The sequence below is a fragment of the Ischnura elegans genome, chromosome X (genome assembly GCF_921293095.1).
Source record: "Ischnura elegans chromosome X, ioIscEleg1.1, whole genome shotgun sequence".
In the NCBI taxonomy this organism is placed as follows: Eukaryota; Metazoa; Arthropoda; class Insecta; order Odonata; family Coenagrionidae; genus Ischnura; species Ischnura elegans.
Window position 1 is genome coordinate 86,853,149 of NC_060259.1, and position 20,533 is coordinate 86,873,681.

The 20,533-nt window shown below is 40.0% G+C and overlaps 1 protein-coding gene across 1 annotated transcript in view; it reads left to right on the forward strand.

Annotated features, from left to right (window-relative positions):
- The window catches only part of LOC124171201 (transcription factor RFX4-like), a 52,457-nt gene that overhangs the window by 19,875 nt on the left and 12,049 nt on the right, over positions 1-20,533 (forward strand). Inside the window, exons 2-6 of the mRNA XM_046550341.1 lie at positions 14,730-14,935; positions 16,624-16,760; positions 19,289-19,322; positions 20,097-20,273; positions 20,363-20,512. Of these exons, the coding sequence (XP_046406297.1) occupies positions 14,730-14,935; positions 16,624-16,760; positions 19,289-19,322; positions 20,097-20,273; positions 20,363-20,512 (704 nt within the window). The remainder of the gene's footprint in view (positions 1-14,729; positions 14,936-16,623; positions 16,761-19,288; positions 19,323-20,096; positions 20,274-20,362; positions 20,513-20,533) is intronic.

A 20,533-nucleotide genomic window follows, 5' to 3' on the forward strand; every position in this document is an offset into this window, starting at 1 on the left:
TTCACGAGGTTGACGTAGTCATAGAATCATGTAAAGAAATTAATAAATGAAGAACGAGTCTGGTCCTCTTTGATCTCACCTCCGGTTCGTTTTCTTGTTTCCGTTTTTATTTTTATTTTTTAATTTATTTTATTCTCAAACCACCGATACAGCTTAGAATTGCCATTTAATACCGGGGTATACAACGAAGGTAACAAGTAAACGTACACGAACACCCATGCCCTGAACTGGGGAAACATACCCAGGCGGGACTCGAACCCTTGAACTCTTATTTGGCAGGCGAAGACGTTACTCCGCCGCCACCGAGGCCGGCGATCTACGTCCCAATTCCCAGACAAGTATTGTATTTTTATTGCTTAATTTGCCATTAGATCAATTATTTTTGCGAAGATGTTATCATAATTAACGACAATAACATATTCCGTTATTTTCCAGGTAATTAAATCATAAATTTGTTAAAATAATTCCGCATTAAGTATGCTGAATTTCATAGAATTCACATGTATAATTCTATTCAAGCGAATAACTTTGGAAAATATTGGCACAAACATACTAAATATCTCCTAATAATCGTTTTGAGACCGTTGATATTGCTTTTTAATTTTATTTCACTTCGCAACTTCACCGTTCACACGTAACTGGCCCACGAATAACCTTGCTGTCCTTTTAACCGTGCATTCCAACACATCGTGTTTCCTCCAACGTACTTTCAGATTTTCCTATTGAGAGGTAAATATGACCATGAATTCCAAGTTCTGGGTTTCCCCTCCTCTGGGTACTGAACTTCGAGCCCCGGTCTGGTGCTAGCAACCCGGAGCAAAAGTTAAGAGGATTGGACCAATGGATGCACTTTTGCTCGCATTTTTATTTGCGTTTCTCCTTGACTCTCTGTTAGGATGGAAGGAAATGATTATTTCCATGAATTCGAAGTTTGAACAATTGGAGGCGTAGCTGTGGGAAAATATTTCGGAGAGGCTTGTTGTTGCATCTTCAAGATAGAGTGGAGATGAGGACTACTGGCTGAGCAATTTCGTCATACGAGGTTTCTCAAGGCGAGATTTTGGCCGAACGGAGTCAAGGTGGGGTTTGATGAGGAAAAGCCGGAATTTCAGGAACAGGGGAAGTTTGTGATGTTCTCGTCTGGGAGTGATGGCCGGGGTAATCTTCTGAAGGAAGAGACCTCTTGAGTGGCGGCAGAGTACCTGTAACTTGAAGACATCGATTGTGAATGGAATCCCAAACTAGTGTTACAAACTACCTACTATGCATGCTACTGAATTTCTCTTTCCAAATGCTAATCTAATATTAGCAGTGGGTTCAGCCATATAATCTTTATGTCAAATTATCACTCATTTCATGTCGTAATTATAAAATTTTTCGCCGTTCTGTAAGTGAGGTGATAGTGGAGTATTACAGCGTCATTACCAATATCGTCGATATTCTTTACATAGAATTGACGAATTTATACGAGTGCATCTTAGTTAAATTTAATACATGTCCCTACTTCATAATATTCGGAAATGTTGCGCTATATCACTCTTCTCGACTCGGAGACTCGAGTTTACGACATTGGTGAAAAAAGTGTTTTGTGCGGCCAATCCACTTCTCTCCAAATAATATCGAACTGTCATACGTTTCGAATGACTGTTGCAAATCCTATTTAGTCATATCATCCTGTCTAAACGATAGCCCTGATAAACAGTGCCACCGCAACGGATGAGCCTGAAGCTGATTGAGTTATTCTCGGATCAATCGGGTAAGCTTCCGATATACTCTGCAAGCCCATTTACGTCTCGACGATCAACTAATCTACCATTTAGGCCTCGGCGTTGTCCTCTGTGCTCCGAAAACAATTTTTTGGGTTTGTAGAATAAACATTTATTTTCCATTTTAGCTCAACGTCCTTCTCCTCAGTTAAATTATTTTAAGTTATCGTCAAGTTAGTATGCAGACTGTGCTGTTGAAGCGTAATTACGAACTATATTTTATTCTACTTGAAGTTCTTATGAACTCTACCATAACCTTGTGGAATTTTCTTCCATTTGTATGAAAAGAATGGCTGCATATCCATTTGAATTCTGAGTTGTGGTGGAATTGCGAGATATAGCTATTCATATCCGACTTTTGAATGAAGATTTATCGGGCAGGTTGTTAGTAGTTCTTGTATGAAAAGCCCCGCGATAATTTTTAGTTGAGTGAGTGATACGTAAATGAACAAGTGAAAGAGTTCTCAAAATTGCGACAGTTAAGAAAAAATGGCGTCTCAAACCATTTTCAGTATTTAACTGATTAAGAGGGGAGAGGTTGCTGCATTTATCAGTGCATACAAATCAATGGGAAACTTGTACCAAACGGTATTTAGTGAGAGAAGTACATAATATTATGATTTATCTGGAAGAAAATATTCCCCTAATTTAATAGCTTACCTACTACATGAGGCTTATAATGAAAAATGGCCTACCATGTTTCAACAACGGTGATCAATCGTACTTTGCTTATGGTTCCTCCGTAAAGCCTCAATCTGGCAGTTTTTCCGTACATTTTCAGCGTTAGCAGCAATCATATGGATCGCTATACCTTTTCACATCATTTGCTATCATCAACTTTTCCGTCCCTGAACACGCTAGAGAGATTTTTACCATTGGTAACTGCAAAGCGGCTTCTGTGCATGGTTGTTTCGCCTTCTAATTTAAGTAAATACTTTGAATCGTAGGTGTGGAGGTAAAAAACTAAATTTCGAAAAAGTGGAAGTTTGAAAGTGTAAATGATCGAAAAAAACGAAAATCGTAGCTCCAATCATCTTTGAGCTTGTGCGTGCAAAATTATCTTGTTGTATTTGTTGTCGGTTAGAGCAGAGAGTTTCACGAAGATTTTGTGTGTGGCATCCGCGGTGGAGTGGGTAACCGGAGGGCGGGAAACACCCGCGGGCCGCACTCGGTAGCCGCCGCTGCCAGCGGGTCGCATATCGATTAGGGCGTGGAGAGGGTAGGGCGCACCACTGACTCTGTTGCCGGGGCAACCATTGTCATCCAATGGAGAGGCACCCCCCTCCACACTCCCACTTGTGGGCCCTCATTCGCCGACGGCCACCGAATGCCTCGCCTCCAAAAGACACCGCCCGTCACAAAGGCCCGGATCTTGTGAGGGCACATGGCCGTGGTGAGGTAAGCTGGCCTACGCTCATGCGGCAAACCAGACACTGGATTGCGGGCCACGACAAAGCATACCGTATCGTGCGTGAAGCCAAATTTGTTGTCGTGATCGATACGCCACTTTTATGGTGCTAAACAATGCCGGTCGTGGGAAGAAACTTGCAAAACAGCTTCCGTACTCGGCAGCAATCGGTCGGATTGTACTGAGTCTTTTTCCATTCCACAATTTTGACGGAGAGATTGGCGAAGAGCCCGCACTCTGGCGGAGTAATCGAAAATCTGCGGCCTGAGTTTTACATTGTCTGAGATTATCAATGCATGCATGAGGCACAGAGCTCAGGGAAACATGTCTTAATAATCACCCATAAAAACTGGCTAAGGTCGGAAAGTTTTCCTCGTTTGATAAGGTATTAATAATCCTTATTTTAGCCCAGCTCTACCTGCTAGCATGGTACTCTGCTACCTGCTAGCATCCTGCGTCGTATCAGCGCTCAGAGCCTCGCCCCAAGGTCACCTCACTTGCGGCAGCGGGAACCAGAACGACGTCACACGGGAGTTTTCCTGGCATTCATACTTACCCGTCGCGTTTTCGCGCGCTTTAAAAATTTTCACTTTTCATTTAATCGCGAAAAATTGATATCGCCATTTAAAAATCTAAAAGCATGAAATACGTACTCCAGGAGTAATAATCTTTCGATGTAGGCAATGAAAAAATGATAGGAAACCACCCTATAGACAATTAACTAGAGGCGAGGGAGAGCACAGCCACACTCGGTTAACCCGCAACTCCAGTTTATGTATTCGATTCCACCGCCAAGCGAGTAAAAGTTGGTGAATTTAGGTGGCGCATTGCAAGGTTCTTGTCGTGGGTGAATATGTGTTATTCTGAATTCCTTAGATGGAAATTACCTTTGAAATTGGAAGATTTATGATTCTTTACTTAAGAAGCAATTACGTCTTCACACTTACGGGTCTTGTTTTCCGTTGTAAAGTCTCCCTAATGAATACCGCTTATTTTAATTATACAATAACGATCTGAAGAACCTACTTGATCAGGGCCACGGACCGATTCAATCCTACTAAAGCCCCTGCATATTTACATTTAAAATCCCTTCAATACAAATTTTCCAGCTGATTTCATCGTAAAATATTTTAGAAAGGAAAATTGGCTCCCTTCCATGAATGTTCAGAATGAATATTAATTTCATCATTAAAAAATAAAATTTAAACATGAATTGGAATAAAATTTGGGGTAATTTTTGTGAAAATTTATCACAAGTTTAGTGGTCAATGAACTACTCCAATGACTTCTTACCATTTATTTTTGTGAATGCATAGATTGGTAAAACAAAGGTAGAATAAATTGCGGAAACAATAGACGTTTCGAACACTTTTCGATGTCTCATATTTTATCAATATTGCGACCCTTGCATATTTTTAAAGCCATAATTCACATAAAAATTGACGTAATGAAAGAAAAATTGGTAGTTTCGCATTCAGTGCTGAATAAATGTACCATTCAAATATGCAAGCGAAAAAACTGCTATCACGGGATTTTTTAGTTAATTCTATGCAAAGTGAGTTTTTGCTGTGATGGACGAAAAACGCTAAATTTCTAATGGAACCGGAAATAATGGTTGGTAAAAATCTTGAGGGACAAATTTTTTGTACGAAATGCACTTTTTGGCGTTTATGAAATAAGCATTTAAATTTCAGAGATTCCAAGCTGAAAACAAATAAGTGAAAAAATATCATGTTAAATTTTTTTGTGTCACAAAATTTTGTAAACACGCCGAAGATTCAGATTTCATCGCCTGAAACACGATAAAGAGTAGAAGAAATAAAAATTACCCCAACATATTTACTATAAATCTCTTTTTTGAACATTTTGCTCAGGGAGCAGTGAATTATTCATCCATTCCCGCATTATTTAAATTGGCTGTGAAGGTAAATTAACTTTGGGTAATATCTCTTCAAACTTAGCAATACTTAGTAGCGGCTTCAAATACTAGTTTTTAGCAGTTGAATTAATTGCACATGAGCGCCACTTAAAATTACCATTTTTGCTTTCTCCTCTCTGTTTAGTAGAAAATTTCATGTAATCAATGCTCATTTTTCTTCGTATATCAATTTTTAAATCCGCAATTAACATAAAAATTGACGCAATGAAAGAAAATCAAGGTAATTTTCGTATGCAGTGCTGAATTAATGTACGATTCAATTATAGAAACGAAAAAAACTACTATCAAAGGTTTTTTTTTGTAATTTATGGATAAATTGAGTTTTTGCGGCGACGGACAAAAGCGCTCATTTTCTATATTGTCTATGTATATTCATGACGTTATTTTGTCCTTATTATTTAATGAAATAAGGAGAAATTTGGTGACTGAGAAGAATATTAGATTTTTGTGCCAATAAAGTAGCGATATCATCAGAAAAAGGCATAAAACTGTAATAAAGACATTTCAGGCTTAAAAATGGCCTTAATTTCTCCATAACGGATCCAAAACGATCTTTAATGTTAAATGAACTCCATCATGAAGTATGTGTAGAAGAAAAGATTCGTGGGCAATATCCTCAGCTTCATCATGCATGTTTCATCCTACCACTTGGGCCGCCCGCTTGCTAGAAACGAAGTGCGTGATGCGTTGTTTTAGGATCAACTTCATCAGTCAGCAACTGGTTTTCTGCCCATTCGCCGGTCCCAAACACCAAAGTTGTCTCCTACTCCTCCTGTCCATTGCCTCCTCCTTGGTTTCCTTTTCTCTTCTTTTTATCCTCGTAGGCACTAAATTGATGAAACTAAATGGAAATATTTCGAAAATAATTGTATCAAGTTCTTGCTTGATAAATTTAAGATAGTTTACATTACATGAAATCGGATCAAAAAAAGTATGTTAATGTATACCACTGAATAAAATTATGCATCATTCTCAGCACAGAAGAAATTGGAAAAGGAAAAAATATTTGAAGTATAAAAGGATAAAAAGAATGAGGATAAAAACAGACCAACGTTTGTTCTAAAATATGAAGGATAAAATGAAAGTAGAGGTCGACCACTCAGTATACTTCACTCACACTATGATTCAATCTTAAAGTAGGGTTTCATAATTGAGGGTAGAAATACACTCCATAGAAATCCACAGAATGTATGTCTATATCTATATGCCTATCCGAGCGTAATGCTTTAACTTCTTGCCTTGTTGAATGAAATTGTGTCCACAAGAATACGGCATGCCCATTGAGCCTGTGTGCCCTTATCCTCTGCTTTTATATCGTGGTGAATGCATGGAAATCAAAACTAATGGTTTAAAAGGGAAAAATTTACGGCATTGCCGAAGTAATGGGGGGTTTCAGACGTTGAGTGAAGGGGTTCAATATTAATGAATAAATAAGTGAAGCTTAATTTTCCTTGCAGATAAATACTAATGTCAACCTAGTTAAGATGTGGCACTCGTGAAGATAATTCAATGCAGTTTCAATTACAATTTTATTTTTTCCTCGTACAAAATGGAATATTTTGGTTACATCTCATTGGAAATTATGCTATGACCGCAATGACCAAGTCTTTGTCCATATAGCCATCTTTTCTCTCATTATCCATTTCCTCATCCCCAAAAATGGGGTTCTGACACTATGATATTAATAGGATTTAGTTCTTTCCCGGCGAACCAATGAGGTAGATTCTCGTTGGTTTTCCTAAAGGTCAAGTATTCTGCTCCCGAGAGGTAGATTCTCGTTGGTTTTCCTAAAGGTCAAGTATTCTGCTCCCGAGAGGTAGATTCTCGTTGGTTTTCCTAAAGGTCAAGTATTCGGCTCTCGACGTTGTGATGGCTAACGTCACCATCGTCCTCAGGGCCTTAGCGATTCAACGCCCTGAAAACGATGGCGGATTTAGTCATCAGAACGTTGGCAGCAGAATACCTGTTGAAAACCCATTAAAAGTATACCTCAATTTTTGTTATTTTATAGGTAACCTATAAAATTTAGAGAGGATCGTAATGTAAGAGTTTAAAGAAAAGCTTAGTGAAGAGTCTGACCTGAAGCGTAGCGCTTTACGTTGCCGCAACGTAAGTGGAGGCATTCCAGATGTGGGCGTGGAGAAGAATGAAGAAGGTGAAGTCGACGGAGAGGAGTAGGAACGACGAAGTGCTGGAAATGGTGGGAGAGAGAAGGCTTTTAGATGAGGTACAGAGGAGACCGAAGGTATGGATGGAGGGAGTATTTAGTAGAAAGGGGATGTTGGAAACGGCTACGAGGGTAGAATGTTAGATAAACGAGGGAGAGAAAGGAAGAGAATAGGACTTTTTAGATGGAATAATGAAAGGGAGTAGACCTCACTGTGAATTGAAGAGGGAAGAAAATGAAGGAAGGGGAGGCTGCCAATATACTTCTTAAATACTCTAGGGAAATCTCCCTTAATCGGTAGAATACTTTAATAGTAATAAAATTCAGCGTAGCGGAAGGGTATACAATAAGCCCTGCACTTGACATCTAGTCAATGAGCGTGCTGTCATCTTGGGGCATGTCATCGAGTGTGACAGTACCGAAAACTTTTCCTAGGCTCAAAAGAAAATGATAGTAGGAGGAGTTTTCGGGTTTTCCATAGCGTACAAGAGTCAATTTCCTCTGTCAACCCATGGATCTGGTGTAACCCGAGAGCTCTTCCTACTGTCAACTCACTGGGAAAGGCTGGGATCCTTCGTGAGGGAATGGTGCAATCATGAGCCATCCCGTGCAGTTGCCGACGTAGAGGTCCTTGAATTGGATTGCCACCAACCACGCCGGCAAGACCATTTCCAAACAAACGGCCCTCCGCCGCGGTGTCGCACACTTGGCAACACTGGACGTGGCAGAATCATCCGTCTCCATAGCGACGGTGTTTGGCAGAGGGGGCGGGGTCCCCTTTCCACTTATTGGAAGGAGGTGGCGCTCTCACGCGGTGGTATCCGACGTTTGCATGGGGTGAGCGACAAAATGGCGGACGCTATTTTCCCACCTTTCTCACGCCACCCTAAATTTTAGTCAGAGAAGGGATGCTCCCAAGGTCTCCACCCCCTTCACTTGCCCCCTCCAACGCTGTCCTGATGTCTCAAACCACAACCTCTTGCTGGCTCCCAACTTCGATCTCGCTAAAATTACTCGCTCCTTTGTCACATGGCTCATTCGAGCCAAGGAGTCCAGGTGTAAAGAGGGCTTTTTAGGCTTCGACGCATCTGAAACTTTTTCGAGAACTTTTTCTGTTTCCCAAGGAAGACGTATTTGTCACAATTCAGGCTAAACTTACCTCGTTTATTAAACTTTTGTGGTCTTATTCTTGTTTTTTTTTCATTCTATTCTCTGTTGCCATGTAAAGGCTAGCGGATAGGAGAGAGGAATTGTGTGTTGCCTTAAAGCAATCTTTAGGTTTCTGAATAAGTTCAACCAAATCAGGCGGTGGGAATAAGTTCTCCATTTCCAGTAACATCCGGCCATTCTTTCAGCCTGCCCTTTCTATTCTTCTTCTTTCCCTTGGCCTTCCCATTTCTGTAGTTCTTTTCCCAATTTCATTCTTCTAGAGTTATTATTAGAATCCTCCTTCTACCCCGAATTTTTTCCGTATCTCTTTAGTTGTATATTTTTTACTGTCTCCCCACTATTAGTCTTTTTCCCACATCTTCCTGAAAGGTGATGTTCTCGTGTACCACAATTTCTTGTACCAGATGACGGCTCTGTGAGCCGAAACGCGTCCTGCGCATTAAATTATCGTGGAAGAGTCCAAGTACCTTTTATTTCAACACTCTTAGAATTCTTGACTCATGATGATGATGATGATAAAATTATAAAAGTTTTTAGCTTGTCGACCGGTGACACACATATGTGAAAAGTGGAGAGCGAATATTCTTGGCGGGACTCATAGACGGGATATAGTCGTTGTTTTCCATGGTGCCTTGGTGGTATGCAATACCTCTCAGAGCTAATGCGTCCGATGTCAATATGCGATGTTGCTGTAGACGGGTGGCTGTTAGATATTCATCGTTTATTTTTAATAATTGTTTGTTAAGCTGGTGAAATAGTAACTGTCATTGGTGAGACACCTTAAAGATAATCATCTTTTCTTATTTCTAAAATCACAGGTGGGGCGGCCGTTTTATATATATTTTAAAATCCATTAATTCATTTGATACTGGCGGAACTTAAGGATAATCTACGATTAGGAATAACCAAATTGATTTTAGCTAAACATTTATATATCTAGTCTCAATCATACATTTTATGTTTCCGAGAAAGCAGGGCAAAACGACATTGCACCATGAAGTCAACGGAGTGGGTGTATGTGTTTTGGAAGGTTGATTTCCAAGCGACAGGTTGGCGCATGCGCAAACGCCGCGGCGCCTTTTCATCCGTTTTAACTTGATCGGCGAGAGACTAGCATCTGTAACGCTTAGGCGAATGATGCAGAGATGGGTGAAAGGAAATAGAGCCAGGCTCAATGCAAAGCATCGCTAGGAGTGAACTGATTAATCATTGATTATACAGCACCATTATTATTATTTTACACATGCCCGCGTCAAGTGTGCGACGTATTTTTAGCCATTGTACCCGTTTATATTCATTCCAATTTGCTGCTGGAATTTATTACTTGAAGTCTTGTGCCAGTAAAAATGAGAGATAATGTAGCAGAATCTCTCTTGCTCATTCCGTGTAAGAAGTCGAGAAAAGTCTAGAAGTGAAAAAAAAACAGTGTAAGAGAGTCAAACGCTTACAAAAATCATATCTTCGTGTTGTTGATGTAACATCATAGCAAATTATACGAATAGAATTTCCATGAAAAATCCAAAAATCTAGAAATTATGCGAATTATGCGTCGATATTTCTTTCGATCTCCAGATATAGAAATATTTCTTATCAAAACCAGCAATATGTTATTAGGAATAAACAAGTCAGGATTTATTAAGAGTAAACTTAGAGACGACTTGCTTGATGCCTGTCACCAAACCATAGTGGTAGGGTACTTTGAAATGTTTTCCATTATCGGCCACCGAACTGCAAGTGTCCACAGTGTTCGGCAAAAGAAAAAGCTAGATTTTTCTAACTATGATTCTGTTGATGTGTTTTCGAGTGCACCTTAAATTTGGATTGTAAAGTCTTAGAAAGCATGCTGGTATCATTTGAGTCTATTTGTTGAAGATACAGTACATTCATATTATCATTTCGACCATTATTGGTCTTTTCATTATGTTATCTGCAACGTTTGCCGTCTTAAATTTTCAACAGAAGAGAACTGTTTCTTATATTTTTTAAATGAGGAAACCTACGAAGGATAAAGTGATGAACTCAAATGAATTCTTCAATTGGATGGCAATCACCATCGTTGCCTATATTTTTGAAAATTGAGGGAAATATTATGGCTTAGTGCAATTCGTACAGTGTACGTTAACCACTCGTATAGTGTTTTCCTTGGTATTCATACGTTGTATTGATGCAGTAGCAGATAAAATAGCAATGTAAAATGAGGAAAAACCAAAGCTACCTGCAGACCGATATGTACCTTAGGATTTAGAATATATATCTTCTGGCGGAGTTGCTGAAAATCATTAACTAGCGGAGCATACCCTTTGAAATTCAAGAGAAAGTAAAAACATAATAATTACGCCATGAATAACTTTTTATATATTTACCTAATTTGATGATTTTTGATGAATAAAGTTTGTTCACGGCAGTTGGAATTGGATGCCAAAATGTTTCAACACCTGAGTAATATCGTTTTCAATTATAGGTATGTATGTACATACCCGCGAGTTCCATTTTATTGATGGGGCCGGTTGGTAAAAACTTGGAGGGTTGGTACTAAAGACAGGCTGCATACTGAGCATTTGCGTCGCTAGGAGACGACGAGGACGGACGCGGACACGACCGGGATAGCGAAATGGGAGTGGGAATATGAAAAATATACAATCGAAAACCCAAAAGTATCGGATAGCAAATGCAGAAAATGTCATAATGCCTCCGAAAAGATATAGCACATCTCAAGGGGATGCACTAACTTACCCCACAAAGACTACCCTACCTGCACAGAGGTATCTAGTACACAAAACATCACGAAAACCTACCCCACCAAAATGGAAAAATATCTCAAAGATGTGACATAATCCACCAGAAGTCAGCTCTAAAATATGAATTTATATGAAATACAGTACCCTACCATAAATACACACCTAAAACCATCCTTGAAAACGATTTCAGTGATATTTATTACGATAGAGCAATTTCCAAATGGTGGAAATTTTATTTAATTCATTTTAGCTATTGTTTTTATTTTCTTATTGTTTGTGCATTCAATTTCAAGAATCCATTAAGAATAAATCGTAAAAATACATTAATAAAGAATAAAAATACAATCCGCCTTTGCCGGAAAGCTTGATTCACCACAGGGAAAAACTTAAAACTTCATCTTTAATGTCTGAAGTCAAGGCTCAAAATAGATAATAGAGCAGGGAATAGAAGAATGAGCCTCTGCCTTTAGCTGCATATCCTCTCCATGCCGTAAGCATCGACAGAGTCCATCGTTGTATACGGGAAGTAACATGGGGTGAAAACAATGACGTGCGCAATACACTGCTTTAGCTTTAGCATATTCACGAAATTTGGAATTTTAGAGTTAATAACTATACCTCTGACTTCAAGACCTTGCAATGTGCGGTGTAATGTCTTCAATGCGGATGTTACTTTACATGACTGCCTGTCAACACAAAATTCTTTCCAACTGCAGCTGACGGGGAATGAGGAGCAAATGCAAAGAATAAGTATAAAACTCGTCAATTTATTTCAACTAAATTGAGGCAATTAGAAACCTAATGAAGAAGACGGCCCTTCAAAAGACCTCCTCCAGAGTCTGCCATACAAAAGGATTTTTTTGAGGGATGTGTCTCTCACGAAGTTTTAAAAGTCTGCAGAAGAGGGGAGGGGCAAGAGGAGGGGAAGCGAATGGCGGTGGAGGGCAAGAGCGGATAGTGGGGTGAGGGGTGCAGTGAGTGCCTTAATTAATTAGATTCTTGCATATCGTTTTTCATAATGCTGAGTAAAAAATAACTAATTGATTAAACTGTAAAGATAAAGATTATTTTTAGATCGTGGTAAATTCTGTTGTAATCTTTTAGCGTTCTTGGGAAGATTCTGCGAATCGCCAAAACAAAGGATTCTTCCTTTGGATCCTTCACGCTCGTCGTCCCTTCTGGCTGCTTTCTTCACGGAACCCTTTTGTTTACATGTGATGTGGGCGTTTCCCTTTCCTACCTGGCAACCTTGCCCCCTACCCCTTCCTTCTAGCTGTCAACGGACAACTCTCGGCGGCCGGACTTGTAGTAGGTGGTGGGGGAGTACTAGGTGCCTCAAGGACATCCTCCAAGAATGGCAACCAAAATAGGCTCGTCAACAGATGTTCTATTATTATTAGTTGTTATAGCGTTTTTAAAACAGACGAACACCTATTTTTGCGTTTTTAGATCCTTCGCCTGCTTACCGAGCTATTTTGCGGCAAAAAATGGAAGGCGTTAACCCTCTCGCTAATGAGTAAATGATGTGACTGTCCTGCCGTGCGGCTCATTGTTTCTCCGGTAATTCTCGGCCTCGCGCGTGCACCTCACGTGGTTAGTTATTATTAACACTCTAATGAGCCATTATATCCATCAAAGCTCGGGTCAATGAGTCAGATCTTCAGTGACGTCACTGGCTCATGAAAAGTGGGCGGCAACTTCAGCATTTTTTTTCATGTTAAATGTATGACATTATGGCTGAATTTGGAATGATTTTTTCGCCATGACTTGTCTTATTCATCCATCGACCGAATTCTTTTGTTGGACGGCCATTTCGAGTCTGAGGGAACGACCCCAATTGGTGGAATAGTTTAGTGACTAGGTTTGGGTGGCTTTGGAAGTCGAGGGAACGCAGGTAATTGGACATGCTTACGTGATTGCAGACTGGATTTAGAGCGTGTAATAATGAGAAGTCGGGGGCCATATGATTCATTTGTCAATGCAATTTCATAAAAAAGTGCACTTTGAGCGAAAAGAAGGAGGAAAATTAGGATTTTCACTAGGTAAATACTTCGAAAGAAATGTATGCAATCTCGTTATTTTTCATGCCTAACAATCAAAGTTGACTTTCTGTAATCGGGATAGCTTTTGCGGTGGTCCTCCCCTTCACCTTACACTCTACCCGTCTTCACATGATGGTTCAAACGCTCTTTATCATTCATTGTAACAAAAGGAGATTCCAGAAGTAGTTCGCTAACTCTGAATTTGATATTTGAATTCCGTTAGCAGTCACTTATTAAAGAGAGTTTTTTCTCCAAATGAGCACAACCGAGGAGACTTTTAAGTTCTTGAAAAAAATGAAACTTGAAAGTTTATATGCCTCAAGGCATTTCCTACTCGTATCTGAATCTCTTGTAATTTTCGCTTTATTCACATGAGTCATACGAGTGTTTCTAACACGTTTTCGTCATTTGAAAGGAATAGTTACTTCATGATTTAAGATCTCCTTAATAGACATGCATCTGTCCTATTATTTATCACAAAAAAGACCTTCAACGCTCAGATATTTTGCTGACTATAAGCCAAAATGACTCGGCCGTGTAATTGACTCCGAGAACGGTCCAGAGGATTCCGACACGATTGGTTTAAGACCAAATATAAACGGAGGAGGCTGCAATATCCTTGCAGAATTGACGTAGCCTCTGATTTATCCCTTCCACTCGGCTCCAAACAGAGGTCTCAGATCCATCCTTGGGAAAAGACTACAAATTCGAGGGCCGTGCCAACCCCCAAGAACTCGACCACCCGCTCAATTCCGTCTTCAGATCCTCGAGGGAATTTAGAATTTCCTCAGATCCACTGGAGATCGGGTTGGTGTGGTGGCCACCCATCCCGTGGGCCCAGATTCAAATCCCGGCTGTGGCAGATAATTTTTAGAGACTGTCCAATCCCTGATTGAATTATGCGTGGAAGAAATTTCAACGCAACACTCCGTCCGACGGATGGGACGTTAAGCAGTGGTCCCCTTGGCGCCTTTCGTTAAGAGTAGGCTGATTCCAACTCTGACTTTTTCTCCATCCTTCCTTAACTACCCCTCCCTCATGGCGTAAATAATATCAGCTTTCGCCTCGTCCATATACCATACTATCAGATCCACTCCATCCATATTGACTCTGAAGGTAGTCATGAACCAGTCGTTCATGTGTGTTTGGAATATTGAGACCTTTTACAGTGTATTATTCATATAGATATCTATTTTAATCGTGTGCAAGTATTCCTTTCAGCCCGTTTTGACTGTCACCATTTGAAGGATATTACACCCTTATCCTCATGTTTTTCCCACAAACAGAAATCTTTTCTACACAAAATTTTCACGCATAATTATCTTTTTTGACATTTCACTAACAGTGTATATTGTATATCTTTTGTATTGTAAATATTTATATGCCATTTTTTAATATGTTTACATTGACGCTATCGAGGGGTTAGGTGGAAGAGGGGACTTCTTAGTCTCAACCTCGCCCGAATAAAGGCATATTATTATTATTATTCTTGCCCCCAGTTGGTGCGGTGGTGTTGCGGGGCGTGTCTGGGGGGCGTGGGGGATCCCTGCGGCCTCACTCCACCCCCGCCACGCTGCTTTGGCTCGAGGCAAACTACGAGATGGCGGACGGCGTGTGCATTCCCCGAAGCACGCTCTACAACCACTACGTGCACTTCTGCGCCGCCAATGGACTGCAGCCCGTCAACGCCGCTAGCTTCGGCAAGGTACGCTCATGATCACATTGCGGACATGGTGGTCATAGAGTTTATATTACTATAGGAGGCTCCACTCAATAGCAGTAGCAGTCCTAACGTGAACCCGGTCCCCGCCCATTAAATGCACTCCAAATTTGGTCACTAGTGGCGCGAGGAGGAGGAGGTAGGTGTCAATCCATTTGTCTTTGAATTCCTTTGGAAACTTTCATGGTGGAACAAAACCCAGTACTATTCCACATTTTTATTATTAGCTATCAACTAGTTTCGACGTTTATACCATCATTATCAAGACTAACAGAGCAATAGCGTACAACGTTCAGCCTTATATACCCAAAAATAGTGTGAGGGAAGGAGGAGGAGGAGAAAGTCTTTCAAACTCCAAATCCCATTTTTCTAATCACCCGTCCGAATCCGGCCACAACAGTGATTTTAATATTAAACTTTTTCATGTACATGACAAAAGTGCAAAACTGGATATTTTAGAAATTTTAGAAATCACCAAATGAACTCTTGCACGTAACACCAAAATTTTAAATGATATGACTGCATGTTATATCATTTTAAATTTGTCATATGATATGACTGTATGAATGTTCTAATTTTTTATCTACTGTTTTAAAATATGACTTCTTCCTTGACAATCCTCCTCCTCCCCTCCCCATTAACCTCGTTACCACCTGGCCTTCTATCTGCCTCTCCCCCCCAGATTTTATACTTTGTTTTTTAACCCTCCATTCAACCAACAATGCCCAACCCCCCTCCTCCTCTTTTAGTTCCCCCCTCCTTCCCTCACACTATTGTTGGGTATATAAGGCTGGACGTTGTGCACTATTGCTCTGTTAGTCTTGATAATGACGGTGTAATGATAGTGTAAACGTCGAAACTAGTTCACACCTAATAATAAAAAGTCTGTGGAATAGCACTGGGTTTTGTTTCACCATGAACATTTCATCGTTCCACCAGTTAACGCCCAAATCAGTTGATTTTATTAGCAATAGAAACTATTTTTGTTCAAACTATTGGTTATATAATTGAGATTAATGTAAATTAATTGAGCTTAATTGATTATATTTTGAGCTTCCTTTTAGCAATAAACGATTACATTCGCCGCGTAGCGTATCTCTTGCGTACCGCGTAGCGTATATGACATGTATCCTAGCAATTGAAGTGCCACTGTGGAGGGAATTAATGGAATCGCGTCAGTGGAGAATTCTGTGACCCTTTATAAAACATTTATGGTGACCATACACACTCAACTGCACCCGCCTCTTAATTCTCAATCAAAATTGCAGGGCCTCAGTCTTCTCTTTTCCTCCTTCCTAAATGTCCATGTTTCGGCACCGTAAAGCGGTAAACTCCAGATCAGACTCTTCACAAGCATTTTCTTTATACTATCACATAACTATCCTCTCATAAGCTCCTTCATGTTCATGAACGCCTTCTTTCCTAACGCAGTTCTCTTCCTGATGCTGTTACTGCTGTATTCGTTTTCCTCTAATGTGCTGCCCCAATAGTTGATTTGCTATGCAAATATGGATGTAATAATTATTTAATTATGGTATATGATGTCCATCATGTATTTATATCACTGCAGTGATCTATTGATTATTATTTGCACGAAGTCCATTTGTTTAAGAGCATTTAATTTCCACAATAACGGTAAATTTCCCTCATGTTCCTCTCGGGCATATTTGCAGATCATCCGCCAGCAGTTTCCTCTGTTGACGACGAGGAGGTTAGGCACAAGAGGCCAGTCGCGATACCATTACTACGGCATCGCCATCCGAGAGACATCAGTCTATTTTGAAGTATCTTACTCGAAGAAAGGATTTGGGTAAGTGATACAAGATCACGGGCTTTCCCGGCGAACTCGTTGGAGGAATTCTTCTTGGGTTCTCGAAATCTCCACCATTCGAACATCGAAACGTCGACCATAGATACTTTGACCCGGTAGAGAACCCGAGAGAAATGCCCTCTGCGATAAGAGTAAGATTTGGCTTCATTGTTTCATATAAATTGAAAATTTTCTACCGACGACGTGAACCACATCTTGTACACTGGTAAAGTTTGCTTTTAGCGCACAGAAACCTCGAGGCTCCGACCAGAATAGGCTCTCCATGTCCGCCGATGTTTCGATGGAATACTTCTCCATTGTCCTCAGGGGTGGTTGAAGCTGGGTGTTCAGTGGACGGGTCTGTATGTTATCGTGGGTGGCAGAGGCCAGTGGCGGTTGGAGGAGCCCGGAATCATTTTTCCTGGCATTTTTCCAACCTTTCAGCAGAGACCGAGGGCGAAACCTGAGGGAAAATAAAGGATCCCATCATCAAAATGGCTGGGAATATCATTCCAGGCTCCTCCAATCAGAACCGGCCTCAGCCACCTGTGAATGTTATAAACCTGCCTCCCGACCACCTGGCATCAAGCAGCTCTGATGACGATGGAGAAGTATCGAAACGTCGACAGGCATGTATATGCTAACTCAGTCAAAATTCCGAGGAGATTTTACTGTATTAGTTCTCCAGCAGTGGCGTCATGGTGCCGGGACGCGACGGAATGCCGTTCCGGCACTGGTTAACGAAAGGCATGTTAGTTAAATAACACTTTTATCAATTTTTTCTCCAAAATTTCTAACATATACATTCGTAACCAAAACAAAACATTTTGTGATAAAATGTAAATTATAACTTGTAATGAAAAGACAAAGTAATATTTCACTTCTATAAACGTTAAGGAAAGTGCGTTCCGGCAGTGCTAATTTTGCCATGACGTCACTATCCTCCAGGAAGGCATCACATCATATTTCCTCTAGATATTGTACTTACTGCTTACGTGGGGACATGGTTGGTGTGGTGGCTAGAATGTTGCCTTCCCACATCGTGGACCCGAGCTCAAATACCAGCGGTGACAGAGATTTACCATAGGCTTTCCTACCGTGCTATGTGGAGGCTGTTTCTGATACTCTGTTTCTGTTTCTCCATCCGTCGGAAGGGACGTTAAGCAGTGGTCCCCTTGTAGCCTTCTGTTAAGAATATGCTAATGCTGACGCCATGTTTCTCTCCACTCTTCCCTCGCTGCCCTTCCCTCTTGGCGCAAATGACCTTAGCTCTCCGTCGCCTCCTCCAAATGCCATACCATACCATTAGATTGAGGTATAGGAGTTTGGTAAAGATATAAAATTTTCTGTTCCTTTGTAGCTTTCTCAGGGAACTTGCTGAGTGTGCGACTTTGTGATGTTGTTCATGGCGATGGGGTGATGGTAAAATTCAAGAATTCACTCTTAAAAAATACTCCATCAACAGCTAAGTCTTCCCGAGCTCCATGTAAGAATGACGATTCATTGTGGAGGGATCATGGACTTGATATTTCCACCCGTGATTTTTTTCTTGTTAATAATGATACAGCGTTAAGTGTGTACAAGAAAAGTTTGGGCGCTTAGAGAGACTCCATTAATTAATTGGAGGAGAAATTAATTTCCAGAAAAAATATTTATTATCATTGGAGAGCACGGTATAAGGTGAGAAGTGTGAAAATAAAATGAATAGTTGAAACGATGGCTTTCGCATTTTTCAACAAAGAGATCTCATGTTAGTTATTTAAATAAAAACTCTCATTTAAGGTAATAAATGCGAAATAAGATAATTATACAAAATAAAAGGTTTCATTACATATACTTGAATCTAAAATCTACTATACTTCCCGATAAGAATGACGCCATTGAATGTTAATGTGTGTACTTCCGACATATTGTCCAAATGCGTAGGTCGTGAGAAATAGTCGCCATTAGAGAGGAGCAAGAAAAGACGATTGATGAACAAGCGGCTGTTGAAATCGAACTGGATCGATCGGTACCCACTACTTTGGAGCATAACATCAATTTAGCTCGCTTAAGGTGATTAGCGGATAAAAGAGAAACTACGTTTACCATTCAGCAGTCTGCTTTTAGAATCAAACGATGGTGGCCACAGTTGGCTTCCATACAAAATTCCTCTGACTTGTGCTTCATCTTGTTTCTTGTAATACGAGTCTTATGTTGCTGATTGTTTCGTGAAAACATTTACCGAAACTCTCGAGTATTGAATCGACCAGACTTCGATTCGTATTCTGATCTGTGGTATTGTAGGTAACTTGGATGCAAACGCTCCATATGCAACGATTTTAAAAACAGAGAAATAGTAAGGTATTTTTGTAAAATTGCAATGATTTTATCACATTTATTATAGTGATTTTAAGTTAGCTTTAAAAAGTAAATGATACATTTCCAATAATTTCTTCGAAAAATCGTTTGGTATTTTAATCAAATTAACAACTAAAGAAGCAAATTTATGGTACTCCATTTTTTATCAGCTTTCATTTTCATTTCAGTGTATCTGAGGGCAGAAGAGATTCCATTCGGCAGGTAATATTTTTGTCATTATATCCTATTCTCTGAGGAAATAGCTTTGGATAGTCATTAATAATACTTGTAGGCTGTGATTTGGGGTAGAATATGTTTGGTATCCGGAATATTTCCAAAGTATAATTAAAATCGGTTTCCTCCATTAATTCAGTCCCAATGAAATAATTGTGAAAATTTTATCTCCTACCATTATTTCTTTTAATTAAAAAAAAATCCGCTTCAAATTTCACCGCTTTGGCAGTAAGCTAAGCGAGAATTTTTTAGTTGACCAGACTCTGCTTCAGCCCAAATGCAGCCACCAAACTTTCTTCCTTGAATCTGACATGATTACTTGCATGCATGCATTGGTAGTATTTTGGAAAAAATTGAAATACTTCACATAAATTGTAAACAAAAAAAATTGTTAAGGCCGAGATACAATGTTGCGATTATTCCATAAGGATGCATAAGCACAGCCATAAAATGGTTATGGATGGGTTGTACATAATAGGTTTAAGCGTAAGGTATTTTCCATTATGTGCAATAATGTTACAAAAAAAAAGAAATTTATTTGTAAAAACTATGCAATATAAAATATACTATATGGTGAATAACAGGTGTATGAATTAAGTATTTTTAAAATTAATAATCGCCAATCAGAATTTAGATCACTTTGATCACTCTTCTCTGGTCCTAAGGGGGATGTGAAAACCTGATGAAGACGTTAAGGGTTGAAATATTGGTCGTGAGTTTCTTTATGTACTGGAACTGAGAAGGAATCTTTTTACACCCCAGAATGGCTTCAGTCAAACGAGATACAAGCTGAGCGCCCACCTTCCTGAATTCCCCAGCATCAGGGACCTGTGTCTTCCGGACGGAGTGCCGGCTGACCGCGTATCCTCCTTCCTCATGATGTACCGCACACATTGCCAGAGGATTTTTGATGCAATAATGCGAGCATCCATGGAGGAGGTCAGTTGATTGGAGACAGTTGGCCCTTGTAAAGATGTTTCATTTTCTTTCCTTTTTCCCCCATTAACCTTCGATATTATTTCTTACAGGTTCATAATTTTATTTTGCACTTTTGGCAAGGAATGCCTCCACATCTCATCGGAATATTGAGCACAAATGTGGTGGTCAACATGGTTGGAGTCTGTGATTCAATTTTGTATAGAACGATATGCAATGTGCTCATGCAGTATGTTCTTCAGGTAAATTCGAGGTACTCAAAT